Genomic DNA, 14,271 nt, shown 5'->3' on the forward strand with positions numbered 1-14,271 from the left:
AACGGGGTATGGTAGTAGGCATCTTTCAACGGGGTATGGTAGTAGGCGTCTTTCAACGGGGTATGGTAGTAGGCGTCTTTCAACGGGGTATGGTAGTAGGCGTCTTTGAACGGGGTATGGTAGTAGGCGTCTTTGAACGGGGTATGGTAGTAGGCGTCTTTGAACGGGGTATGGTAGTAGGCGTCTTTGAACGGGGTATGGTAGTAGGTGCCTTTGAACAGGGTATGGTAGTAGGTGTCTTTGAACGGGGTATGGTAGTAGGTGTCTTTGAACGGGGTATGGTGGTAGGTGTCTTTGAACGGGGTATGGTAGTAGGTGCCTTTGAACAGGGTATGGTAGTAGGTGTCTTTGAACGGGGTATGGTAGTAGGTGTCTTTGAACGGGGTATGGTAGTAGGTGTCTTTGAACGGGGTATGGTAGTAGGCGTCTTTGAACGGGGTATGGTAGTAGGTGCCAGAAGCAGCGGTTTGTGTCAAGAACCGAAACGCTGCTGAGTTTCACGCGTGTATCAAGATTGGTCCACCACCCAAAGGACATGCAGACGAATTAACACAATTATGGGAAGCATTGGAGTCAACAACGGCCAGCATCCCTGTGGAAAGCTTTGGACACCTTGTAGAGTCAACAACGGCCAGCATCCCTGTGGAAAGCTTTGGACACCTTGTAGAGTCAATGCCATGCCAAATTGAGGCTGTTCTGAGAGCTAAAGGGGGTGGAACGCCATATCAGGATGGTGTCCTTAATGTTTTGTAAACTGTAGCTGTGAGATAGGAGACTCTGTTATATCATATCATTGTTGCCTCGGCCTTATTTCGTACCTGTTGAAGGCCTAGATCAGGGGTGTCAAACTCATTCCACGTAAAGGTAGAGTGTCTGCAGGTTTCTGGTTTGTCCTTTCAATGAAGACCTAGACACCCAGGTGAGGCGAGTTCCTTATTAAATAGTGTGGAGCGGAAACCCAGACACTCGCCCCTCCCTGGAATGAGTTAAAGCATATCTAACCCAGTACTACCATGAGATAGCTAGCTTGGGTCCCAGTACTACCATGAGATAGCTAGCTTGGGTCCCAGTACTACCATGAGATAGCTAGCTTGGGTCCCAGTACTACCATGAGATAGCTAGCTTGGGTCCCAGTACTACCATGAGATAGCTAGCTTGGGTCCCAGTACTACCATGAGATAGCTAGCTTGGGTCCCAGTACTACCATGAGATAGCTAGCTTGGGTCCCAGTACTACCATGAGATAGCTAGCTTGGGTCCCAGTACTACCATGAGATAGCTAGCTTGGGTCCCAGTACTACCATGAGATAGCTAGCTTGGGTCCCAGTACTACCATGAGATAGCTAGCTTGGGTCCCAGTACTACCATGAGATAGCTAGCTTGGGTCCCAGTACTACCATGAGATAGCTAGCTTGGGTCCCAGTACTACCATGAGATAGCTAGCTTGGGTCCCAGTACTACCATTAGATAGCTAGCTTGGGTCCCAGTACTACCATTAGATAGCTAGCTTGGGTCCCAGTACTACCATGAGATAGCTAGCTTGGGTCCCAGTACTACCATGAGATAGCTAGCTTGGGTCCCAGTACTACCATGAGATAGCTAGCTTGGGTCCCAGTACTACCATGAGATAGCTAGCTTGGGTCCCAGTACTACCATGAGATAGCTAGCTTGGGTCCCAGTACTACCATGAGATAGCTAGCTTGGGTCCCAGTACTACCATGAGATAGCTAGCTTGGGTCCCAGTACTACCATTAGATAGCTAGCTTGGGTCCCAGTACTACCATTAGATAGCTAGCTTGGGTCCCAGTACTACCATTAGATAGCTAGCTTGGGTCCCAGTACTACCATTAGATAGATAGCTTGGGTCCCAGAAACATCATTTGTTTCTAAGACTATGTTGTTTGAGTATAATTTTTGGGTACTTTGGGATAAGTTGAAATAATGTTCATAAGGGCACAAAAGCCTTTCTGAAACAGATTTCTGAACAAAAATGCAGCCTCTAATTGTATTGGAAGAAACTTTATAGTGGGTGGGTGGTAGCTCATGGTGCCGGTCGACTGGTCAGGGTATACGGAGGTCTGGGGTCCAGAGATGAGCTCCAGTTACGTCATCTCGGATGCGGTTTCCTCCCCCAAGCAGAGCCTCTTCTGTGGGCTAGTTATTTAACTTAGCAGCCTGCTCCTTCTGGGCCTTCTCCTTCTCTTGCAGCTTCTCCTCCTTCTGCAGCATCACCATGATTTCTGCTACCTGGCTGGTGTTGATGTCAATGTCCTCCTTGTCAATCAACTCCACCAACTAGAATAACACACACAACGAGACACACATTGGGTTAGCGTTCATTCGTTGTCACCACCTGTCTGTCTTTCATTCAGCTGATTGGCTGAGAAGACACAGCCAGAGGTCCCAACACATACCTTGATGACATCATCAATGTCGATCTTCCCGTCCTTGTTGTCATCGAGAGCGTCAGCGATGCTCTGCAGCTTGTGCTCTGGAATGTTCTGGATCTGCCTCATGACAGTGATGAGCTCGTTGATACTGATCAGGTTCTCCCTAAAGGTAAACAGAAGGCTACATACAGGAGGCATGTTACTGGCTCACACAGGTCACATGGTGGGGGAGGAGGAGCCAACGCTGTTGCCATGCAGGATCAAAAGTCCCAGATCAGAGCACACCAATCAGATCAAACCAAATTACATTTTAGGGAATATTTGATCAGTGAAGTGCAATGAAGAACAAGCTAAAATTAAAAAATATTTTAAAGCCTTTCCTAGGAATTGCATCTTTTGCAAAAAATCATATCAAGAAAATGATTGTGATCTTTAATTTAGCAAATGAGAGTTATCATTATTGTGAAGAAAAAAAAGCAGTACCCTTAATAAATAATGTTCAGGTGTATTATGCTATAGTCACTATATAGCAACAGTTTAAATGACATATGGACTATAGTGGTTCTCAACCGGTGCAGCGCACATTCGATTCCTTTACTTTAGATTGGTGTGTATTGTTGTGAAATTGTTAGATTTTACTACAATGTTGGAGCTAGAAACACAAGCATTTCACTACACCCACAATAACATCTGTTAACGATGTGTATGTGACGGGTAAAATTTAATTTGAGGTGTGCTGCAAAACTTTTCCTAATCTTGACTAATTTTTTTGAACCCTCACTTATAAACATGTAAAGTTGACTTGGGAGCACTAGAGTTGGTCAGATAACACATTCAATGGTTACACATGGTTCCATCTGTATCGTTGGTTCCAGTCCAGTGTCCTCAGGCTGTTGTTACATGTATCACCTGAGGGGTGCACATCACCAGCAAAGTCATTTGTATCATTTTACTTTTGTCTATAAAAACAGTTAGTTGTGCTAAGTCTGATAGGGTTGTGATGGACTACTTCCTGGAGGATGATCGCGCCACGCTGAATCTCTCCGACTGAACATTATTCAGACGATGAGGAAATCCCTGACTTAGGTAAAAGCATTTTCATTGAACCATCTTCCGATGACAGCGATTGGGAAGAAACGACGATCAATTTGTCGCGGAAGAAGTTGACCATGTTTTGAATGACCATCAGTAGAATGCCTGGTGGAAGCAGAGTATGATAAGGAGATTAATAGAATTCTGCCAATTGATTACAAATGCAGAGGGAGTGGAAAAGAGAACAAGGCTGTAGTATAAAACTTCTGTCTCCGGAATGCATCTTCAAACTATGGGCAACTATGGCATCCGCGACAGAGAAGGAGAAAGACTGGATGATTATGGCATTGCACACGGTCAGTGTGAACCACACAGTCAACAACCCCAACCAAACCGTCAACAACCCCGCCACACCGTCAACAACCCCGCCACACCGTCAACAACCCCGCCACACCGTCACACCGTCAACAACCCCGCCACCCAGGCACACCGTCAACAACCCCGCCACCCAGGCACACCGTCAACAACCCCGCCACCCAGGCACACCGTCAACAACCCCGCCACCCAGGCACACAGTCAACAACCCCGCCACCCAGACACAGTCAACAACCCCGCCACCCAGACACACAGTCAACAACCCCGCCACCCAGACACACAGTCAACAACCCCGCCACCCAGACACACCGTTAACAACCCCGCCACCCAGGCACACCGTCAACAACCCCGCCACCCAGGCACACAGTCAACAACCCCGCCACCCAGACACACCGTCAACAACCCCGCCACACAGTCAACAACCCCGCCACCAAGACACACAGTCAACAACCCCGCCACCAAGACACACAGTCAACAACCCCGCAACCCAGTCAACAACCCGCCACCCAGGCACACCGTCAACAACCCCGCCACACCGTCAACAACCCCGCCACACCGTCAACAACCCCGCCACCCCGGCACACCGTCAACAACCCCGCCACCCAGACACACAGTCAACAACCCCCCACCCAGACACACAGTCAACAACCCCCCACCCAGACACACAGTCAACAACCCCCCCACCCAGACACCCAGTCAACAACCCCGCCATCCAGGCACACCGTCAACAACCCCGCCACACCGTCAACAACCCCGCCACCCCGGCACACCGTCAACAACCCCGCCACCCAGACACACAGTCAACAACCCCCCACCCAGACACACAGTCAACAACCCCCCACCCAGACACACAGTCAACAACCCCCACCCAGACACACAGTCAACAACCCCCCACCCAGACACACAGTCAACAACCCCCACCCAGACACACAGTCAACAACCCCCCACCCAGACACACAGTCAACAACCCCCCACCCAGACACACAGTCAACAACCCCCCACCCAGACACACAGTCAACAACCCCCCACCCAGACACACAGTCAACAACCCCCCACCCAGACACACAGTCAACAACCCCCCCACCCAGACACACAGTCAACAACCCCCCACCCAGACACACAGTCAACAACCCCCCACCCAGACACACAGTCAACAACCCCCCACCCAGACACACAGTCAACAACCCCCCACCCAGACACACAGTCAACAACCCCCCCCACCCAGACACACAGTCAACAACCCCCCACCCAGACACACAGTCAACAACCCCCCACCCAGACACACAGTCAACAACCCCGCCACCCAGGCACACAGTCAACAACCCCGCCACCCAGACACCCACCCAGACACACAGTCAACAACCCCGCCACCCAGGCCCCCGCCACCCAGACAGTCAACAACCCCGCCACCCAGACCCAGACCTACAGTCAACAACCCCGCCACCCAGACAACAACCCCGCCACCCAGACAACAACCCCGCCACCCAGACACCCCGTCACCCAGACACAGTCAACAACCCCGCCACCCAGACACCGTCAACAACCCCGCCACCCAGACCTACAGTCAACAACCCCGCCACCCAGACAACAACCCCGCCACCCAGACAACAACCCCGCCACCCAGACACACCCGTCACCCAGGCACACAGTCAACAACCCCGCCACCCAGACACACCGTCAACAACCCAGCCACCCACACACACCGTCAACAACCCAGGCACACCGTCAACAACCCCGCCACCCAGGCACACCGTCAACAACCCCGCCACCCAGGCACACCGTCAACAACCCCGCCACCCAAACACACCGTCAACAACCCCGCCACCCAGACACACCGTCAACAACCCCGCCACCCAGGCACACCGTCAAGAACCCCGCCACCCAGGCACACCGTCAACAACCCCGCCACCCAGGCACACCGTCAACAACCCCCCACCCAGGCACACCGTCAACAACCCAGGCACACCCAGACAGACACCGTCAACAACCCCCCACCCAGACACACCGTCAACAACCCCCACCCAGACACACCGTCAACAACCCCCCACCCAGACACACAGTCAACAACCCCCCACCCAGACACACAGTCAACAACCCCGCCACCCCGGCACACCGTCAACAACCCCGCCACCCCGGCACACCGTCAACAACCCCGCCACCCCGGCACACCGTCAACAACCCCGCCACCCAGACACACCGTCAACAACCCCGCCAGACCGCCAACAACCCAGCCACCCAGACACACCGTCAACAACCCCGCCACACCGTCAACAACCCCGCCACCCAGACACACCGTTAAGAACCCCGCCACCCAGGCACACAGTCAACAACCCCGCCACCCAGACAACAACCCCGCCACCAAGACACACAGTCAACAACCCCGCAACCCAGTCAACAACCCCGCCACCCAGGCACACCGTCAACAACCCCGCCACACCGTCAACAACCCCGCCACCCCGGCACACCGTCAACAACCCCGCCACCCAGACACACCGTCAACAACCCCTCCACCCAGACACACAGTCAACAACCCCCACCCAGACACACAGTCAACAACCCCCCACCCAGACACACAGTCAACAACCCCCACCCAGACACACAGTCAACAACCCCCCACCCAGACACACAGTCAACAACCCCCCACCCAGACACACAGTCAACAACCCCCCACCCAGACACCGTCAACAACCCCGCCACCCAGGCACACCGTCAACAACCCCGCCACACTGTCAACAACCCCGCCACCCAGACACACCGTCAACAACCCCGCCACCCAGACACACCGTCAACAACCCCCCACCCAGACACACCGTCAACAACCCCCACCCAGACACACCGTCAACAACCCCCCCAGACACCCAGACACACACACAGTCAACAACCCCCCACCCAGACACACAGTCAACAACCCCCCCACCCAGACACACAGTCAACAACCCCCCACCCAGACACAGTCAACAACCCCCCACCCAGACACACAGTCAACAACCCCCACTCAGTCAACAACCCCCACCCAGTCAACAACCCCCCACCCAGACACACAGTCAACAACCCCCACCCAGACACACAGTCAACAACCCCCCACCCAGACACACAGTCAACAACCCCCCCACCCAGACACACAGTCAACAACCCCCCACCCAGACACACAGTCAACAACCCCCCACCCAGACACACAGTCAACAACCCCGCCACCCAGACACCCAGTCAACAACCCCCACCCAGACACACAGTCAACAACCCCGCCACCCAGGCACACAGTCAACAACCCCGCCACACCGTCAACAACCCCGCCACCCAGACACCCAGTCAACAACCCCGCCACCCAGGCACACAGTCAACAACCCCGCCACCCAGACACACAGTCAACAACCCCGCCACCCAGACACCCCGCCACCCAGACCTACAGTCAACAACCCCGCCACCCAGGCACACAGTCAACAACCCCGCCACCCAGACACACAGTCAACAACCCCGCCACCCAGACACCCCGCCACCCAGACCTACAGTCAACAACCCCGCCACCCAGACACACCCGTCACCCAGGCACACAGTCAACAACCCCGCCACCCAGACACACCGTCAACAACCCCGCCACCCACGCACGCCGTCAACAACCCCGCCACCCACGCACGCCGTCAACAACCCCGCCACCCAGGCACGCCGTCAACAACCCCGCCACCCAGGCACGCCGTCAACAACCCCGCCACCCAGGCACGCCGTCAACAACCCCGCCACCCAGGCACGCCGTCAACAACCCCGCCACCCAGGCACGCCGTCAACAACCCCGCCACCCAGGCACGCCGTCAACAACCCCCCACCCAGACACGCCGTCAACAACCCCCCACCCAGACACGCCGTCAACAACCCCCCCCACCCAGACACGCCGTCAACAACCCCGCCACGCCGTCAACAACCCCGCCACGCCGTCAACAACCCCGCCACGCCGTCAACAACCCCGCCACGCCGTCAACAACCCCGCCACGCCGTCAACAACCCCGCCACGCCGTCAACAACCCCGCCACGCCGTCAACAACCCCGCCACGCCGTCAACAACCCCGCCACGCCGTCAACAACCCCGCCACGCCGTCAACAACCCCGCCACGCCGTCAACAACCCCGCCACGCCGTCAACAACCCCGCCACGCCGTCAACAACCCCGCCACGCCGTCAACAACCCCGCCACGCCGTCAACAACCCGCCACGCCGTCAACAACCCCGCCACGCCGTCAACAACCCCGCCACGCCGTCAACAACCCCGCCACGCCGTCAACAACCCCGCCACGCCGTCAACAACCCCGCCACGCCGTCAACAACCCCGCCACGCCGTCAACAACCCCGCCACGCCGTCAACAACCCCGCCACGCCGTCAACAACCCCGCCACGCCGTCAACAACCCCGCCACGCCGTCAACAACCCCGCCACGCCGTCAACAACCCCGCCACGCCGTCAACAACCCCGCCACGCCGTCAACAACCCCGCCACGCCGTCAACAACCCCGCCACACCGTCAACAACCCCGCCACACCGTCAACAACCCCGCCACCCAGACACACCGTCAACAACCACTATGATGATCATCCATTCTCCATCAAAATGTCAAATGAACATTCTCCAATTTTCAAACGAGCCTAGTTTTTGTTGAAGGCATATTAAGTGATATTTCTTTGGAGGCATGTGGTTTTAGCGAGAGCGAACACATTTCAGCATGTGAATAAGACTCCTAACCCATTACTCCAAATGCTACCTGACGATACGTTACCACCGGTCACATGACGTCTATATCCTGTTCCAGTCTGATCAAACAGAGTGGTTCTATGACGACACTGCTGATTTCTTACCCAATAGGAGGAGTGGACGGTCTGTCCATCTGTCCGTCGAGGACCACCTTGTCCTGCTCCAGCTCTGTGATGATCTTGCCTATCCTGCTGATCATCCTGTTGACCCTCTTAGAGAGCCGCTGAGAGGCCTTACTCTCCTGCACGGCCTTCTCCTGGCCAGTCTTAGATAACTCCTTCTTCATCTCCTTTAGGTCCTGGACAAAAACACACACATCCCCCGTCAGTAGAGACGAGATCCCACCCGACCCCCCGTCAGTAGACACGAGATCCCACCCGACCCCCCGTCAGTAGACACGAGATCCCACCCGACCCCCCGTCAGTAGTGACGAGATCCCACCCGACCCCCCGTCAGTAGTGACGAGATCCCACCCGACCCCCAGTCAGTAGTGACGAGATCCCACCAGACCCCCAGTCAGTAGTGACGAGATCCCACCAGACCCCCAGTCAGTAGTGACGAGATCCCACCTTACCTCGCTGTACTCCTGCACGTCATCTTTCAGGTCCTCTAGCTCCTCCTTTTCCAGAGTGAGTAACTTCTTCTGTTCCTTCAGCTGGGTACATGCATCACTCAACATGTCTATCTCTTCCTTAGTGATCTCCTCTCCCTGTAGGGGACAATATATACTAGATTATACAGCAGGGTAAAGGACAATATATAGGACACGTGTCTGTGTGTTCCCCTGATGCCCTCTAGGACAGGTGTTGGTCTGTGTGATCCCCTGATGCCCTCTAGGACAGGTGTTGGCCTGTGCGTTCCCCTGATGCCCTCTAGGACAGGTGTTGGCCTGTGCGTTCCCCTGATGCCCTCTAGGACAGGTGTTGGCCTGTGCGTTCCCCTGATGCCGTCTAGGACAGGTGTTGGTCTGTGTGATCCCCTGATGCCCTCTAGGACAGGTGTTGGCCTGTGCGTTCCCCTGATGCCCTCTAGGACAGGTGTTGGCCTGTGCGTTCCCCTGATGCCCTCTAGGACAGGTGTTGGCCTGTGCGTTACCCTGATGCCCTCTAGGACAGGTGTTGGCCTGTGCGTTACCCTGATGCCCTCTAGGACAGGTGTTGGCCTGTGCGTTACCCTGATGCCCTCTAGGACAGGTGTTGGCCTGTGCGTTACCCCGATGCCCTCTAGGACAGGTGTTGGCCTGTGCGTTACCCCGATGCCCTCTAGGACAGGTGTTGGCCTGTGCGTTACCCTGATGCCCTCTAGGACAGGTGTTGGCCTGTACGTTACCCTGATGCCCTCTAGGACAGGTGTTGGCCTGTGTGTTACCCTGATGCCCTCTAGGACAGGTGTTGGCCTGTGCGTTACCCTGATGCCCTCTAGGACAGGTGTTGGCCTGTGCGTTACCCTGATGCCCTCTAGGACAGGTGTTGGCCTGTGCGTTACCCTGATGCCCTCTAGGACAGGTGTTGGCCTGTGCGTTACCCTGATGCCCTCTAGGACAGGTGTTGGCCTGTGCGTTACCCTCATGCCCTCTAGGACAGGTGTTGGCCTGTGCGTTACCCTGATGCCCTCTAGGACAGGTGTTGGCCTGTGCGTTACCCTGATGCCCTCTAGGACAGGTGTTGGGCTGTGCGTTACCCTGATGCCCTCTAGGTCAAGTGCCTGTGTGTTACCCTGATGCCCTCTAGGACAAGTGCCTGTGTGTTACCCTGATGCCCTCTAGGACAAGTGCCTGTGTGTTACCCTGATGCCCTCTAGGACAAGTGCCTGTGTGTTACCCTGATGCCCTCTAGGACAAGTGCCTGTGTGTTACCCTGATGCCCTCTAGGACAAGTGCCTGTGTGTTACCCTGATGCCCTCTAGGACAGGTGCCTGTGTGTTACCCTGATGCCCTCTAGGACAGGTGCCTGTGTGTTACCCTGATGCCCTCTAGGACAAGAGACTGTGTGTTACCTTGATGCCCTCTAGGACAGGCGCTGTGTCTCGTAGTGTCTCTGAGTGTACAGCCATGTCCACACTAGTGAGGGAGTTCTCTGTCCTCTCTGCTGCGTCCGCCAGCCTCTCCATCTCTCGGTCCTGGTTATCCTGCCGTATCGCAGCCTCCTCCTGCAGCGTGGCTTCCAGCTTGGTCTTATTGTCTACCTGGGACAGCTCCATCTCAGCCACCTTAACCTGGGCCTCCTTAGCCTGGAGAGAGAGAGACACCACCAAGTCATATACACCTCTAACTGACCTCTAACCCGACACCGTGTCAGAGACACTGACCTCTAACCCCGGGCCTCTGTGAAATGGAGGTAGTATACCAACCCTAATTCCACAGTAGTATACCAACCCTAATTCCACAGTAGTATACCAACCCTAATTCCACAGTAGCATACCAACCCTAATTCCACAGTAGTATACCAACCCTAATTCCACAGTAGTATACCAACCCTAATTCCACAGTAGTATACCAACCCTAATTCCACAGTAGTATACCAACCCTAATTCCACAGTAGTATACCAACCCTAATTCCACAGTAGTATACCAACCCTATAAAATAGTTTGTACCAGTATTTCCAGGTGGAACTATACTCATACATACCACTATGTCAGGCAGATTCTGCAGGGTGGTCTTGAGCTGGTCTGCAGGAGAGAGAGTATCCGGGAGGAACATGGCTCTGGAGAGGAGGAGGAGTGAGGTGGGGATGTGCTGGTTCAGGTGCAGCTCCAACCACTGGAGAAGAGGAACACACACAACTTACTACTCAACAACTCACTACCCCAGGTTACATCTAATCACAGTGAAGAAGAGGTCTTCTGGTTTACCAGGTTACATCTCGTCACAGTGAAGAAGAGGTCTTCTGGTTTACCAGGTTACATCTAATCACAGTGAAGAAGATGTCTTCTGGTTTACCAGGTTACATCTAATCACAGTGAAGCAGATGTCTTCTGGTTTACCAGGTTACATCTAATCACAGTGAAGCAGATGTCTTCTGGTTTACCAGGTTACATCTAATCACAGTGAAGAAGAGATCTTCTGGTTTACCAGGTTACATCTAATCACAGTGAAGAAGAGGTCTTCTGGTTTACCAGGTTACATCTAATCACAGTGAAGAAGATGTCTTCTGGTTTACCAGGTTACATCTAATCACAGTGAAGAAGAGGTCTACTGGTTTACCAGGTTACATCTAATCACAGTGAAGAAGTCTTCTGGTTAAAGTGTTTAGTAGGTTTAATGTAGGCTGTCTCAGTCTCTCCACCATTAGGACACTGATATGTTCATATATAATAATATGAGTGGTGTTTACCTGCTGGAGTTGTTCTCTCAGCCTCTCCTCTGTGACTCCCAGAGCTCTCATCCCTCTGACTCGACAGGCTGCCTGGAGCTCATTCACACTCAGAGTGTCCACCCCCTCTTCAGCTATCAACTGTACTGGCAGAGAGAACAGTATTCAGTGGTATTGATTCAACACGGACGACAGATTATTTATCTTCAGTGAGTGATTAGGGTTAAAAGGTCAGGGTGTCTAATGTCTGACCTTGTCGTCACCACAGATGGCTCATATTTTACTTTTCATTTAACTAGGCAAGTCAGTTAAGGACAAACTCTTAATTTACAATGATGGCCTACCCCAGCCAACTAACTAACCAGGACGACTCTGGGCAAATTGTGCGTCGCCCTATGGGACTCCCAATCACAGCCAGTTGTGATACGGCCTGGAATCGAGCCAGGGTCTGTAGTGACGCTTCTAGCACTGAGATGCAGTGCCTTAGACCGCTGCGCCACTCGGGAGCCCAAGGTCGTAGCTAGAGGTCAGGGGTTAGAGGTCAGGGGTTACAGACCTTGTCGTCAGTGCGGATAGCTCATAGCTTCATAAGGAGTTGAAAGGGTTAGGGGTTAAAGGTCAGGGGTTACAGACCTTGTCGTCAGTGCGGATAGCTCATAGCTTCATGAGGAGTTGAAAGGGTTAGGGGTTAAAGGTCAGGGGTTACAGACCTTGTCGTCAGTGCGGATAGCTCATAGCTTCATGAGGAGTTGAAAGGGTTAGAGGTTAAAGGTCAGGGGTTACAGACCTTGTCGTCAGTGCGGATAGCTCATAGATTCATGAGGAGTTGAAAGGGTTAGGGGTTAGAGGTCAGGGGTTACAGACCTTGTCGTCAGTGCGGATAGCTCATAGCTTCATGAGGAGTTGAAAGGGTTAGGGGTTAGAGGTCAGGGGTTACAGACCTTGTCGTCAGTGCGGATAGCTCATAGCTTCATGAGGAGTTGAAAGGGTTAGGGGTTAGAGGTCAGGGGTTACAGACCTTGTCATCAGCGCGGATGGCTCGTAGCTTCATGAGTTGAAAGGGTTAGGGGTTAGAGGTCAGGGGTTACAGACCTTGTCGTCAGCGCGGATGGCTCGTAGCTTCATGATGAGTTGAAAGCGAAGGAAGTTGTTGGTTCCTATAGACTGTAGCTCCAACAGACGACACAGAGCAACCAGCTGAGGACGAGTCAGGTTGTCCAGAGTCAACTCATCTTCAAACAGCTTAGAGAACCTGATGATCTGCTCATTACTGGGACGCTCCCCTGAGTCACGGATCTAAAGGGGAAGAGACCGAGACACAGGGGGAGGGGGCAGAGAGGGTTAGGGAGAAATTTGGGGACAGAGAGACAGGGAGACAGATTTTATGGAGATGGGGGACAGAGGCGTTTTGACTGTAGCGATAGATGGATGGGATGGACGGGGGACAGAGGCGTTTTGACTGTGGCGATAGATGGATGGGATGGACGGGGGACAGAGGCGTTTTGACTGTAGCGATAGCTGGATGGGATGGATGGGGGACAGAGGCGTTTTGACTGTGGCGATAGATGGATGGGATGGACGGGGGGACAGAGGCGTTTTGACTGTAGCGATGGATGGATGGGATGGATGGGGGACAGAGGCGTTTTGACTGTGGCGATAGATGGATGGGATGGATGGGGGACAGAGGCGTTTTGACTGTGGCGATAGATGGATGGGATGGAGGGGGACAGAGGCGTTTTGACTGTGGCGATAGATGGATGGGATGGAGGGGGACAGAGGCGTTTTGACTGTAGCGATAGATGGATGGGATGGATGGGGGACAAAGGCGTTTTGACTGTAGCGATAGCTGGATGGGATGGATGGGGGACAGAGGCGTTTTGACTGTAGCGATAGCTGGATGGGATGGACGGGGACAGAGGCGTTTTGACTGTGGCGATGGATGGATGGGATGGATGGGGGACAGAGGCGTTTTGACTGTAGCGATAGCTGGATGGGATGGACGGGGGACAGAGGCGTTTTGACTGTAGCGATGGATGGATGGGATGGACGGGGGACAGAGGCGTTTTGACTGTGGCGATAGATGGATGGGATGGATGGGGGACAGAGGCGTTTGACTGTGGCGATAGATGGATGGGATGGACGGGGACAGAGGCGTTTTGACTGTGGCGATAGATGGATGGGATGGATGGGGGACAGAGGCGTTTGACTGTAGCGATAGCTGGATGGGATGGACGGGGGACAGAGGCGTTTTGACTGTAGCGATACCTGGATGGGGGACAGAGGCGTTTTGACTGTGGCGATAGATGGATGGGATGGATGGGGGACAGAGGCGTTTTGACTGTAGCGATAGATGGATGGGATTGATGGGGGACAGAGGCGTTTTGACTGTAGCGATAGATAGATGGGATGGATGGGGGACAGAGGCGTT

At 54.1% G+C, this 14,271-nt stretch overlaps 1 protein-coding gene across 4 annotated transcripts in view; it reads right to left on the bottom strand.

Annotated features, from left to right (window-relative positions):
- Positions 1–354: 354 nt before the first annotated feature.
- The window catches only part of letm1 (leucine zipper-EF-hand containing transmembrane protein 1), a 35,708-nt gene continuing 21,791 nt past the window's right edge, over positions 355–14,271 (bottom strand). For 2 of the 4 annotated variants that reach the window (XM_046367634.1, XM_046367633.1), the window contains exons 6-13: positions 12,936–13,139; positions 11,865–11,984; positions 11,159–11,290; positions 10,527–10,760; positions 9,106–9,240; positions 8,636–8,829; positions 2,414–2,570; positions 355–2,294 (exon numbers count right to left, since the gene is read on the bottom strand). In XM_046367634.1, the coding sequence (XP_046223590.1) occupies positions 2,154–2,294; positions 2,414–2,570; positions 8,636–8,829; positions 9,106–9,240; positions 10,527–10,760; positions 11,159–11,290; positions 11,865–11,984; positions 12,936–13,139 (1,317 nt within the window). In that variant the 3' untranslated portion in view covers positions 355–2,153. The other 2 variants (XM_046367635.1, XM_046367636.1) reach the window with 2 other exon arrangements.

The sequence above is a fragment of the Oncorhynchus gorbuscha genome, linkage group LG10 (genome assembly GCF_021184085.1).
Source record: "Oncorhynchus gorbuscha isolate QuinsamMale2020 ecotype Even-year linkage group LG10, OgorEven_v1.0, whole genome shotgun sequence".
Lineage (NCBI taxonomy): Eukaryota > Metazoa > Chordata > Actinopteri > Salmoniformes > Salmonidae > Oncorhynchus > Oncorhynchus gorbuscha.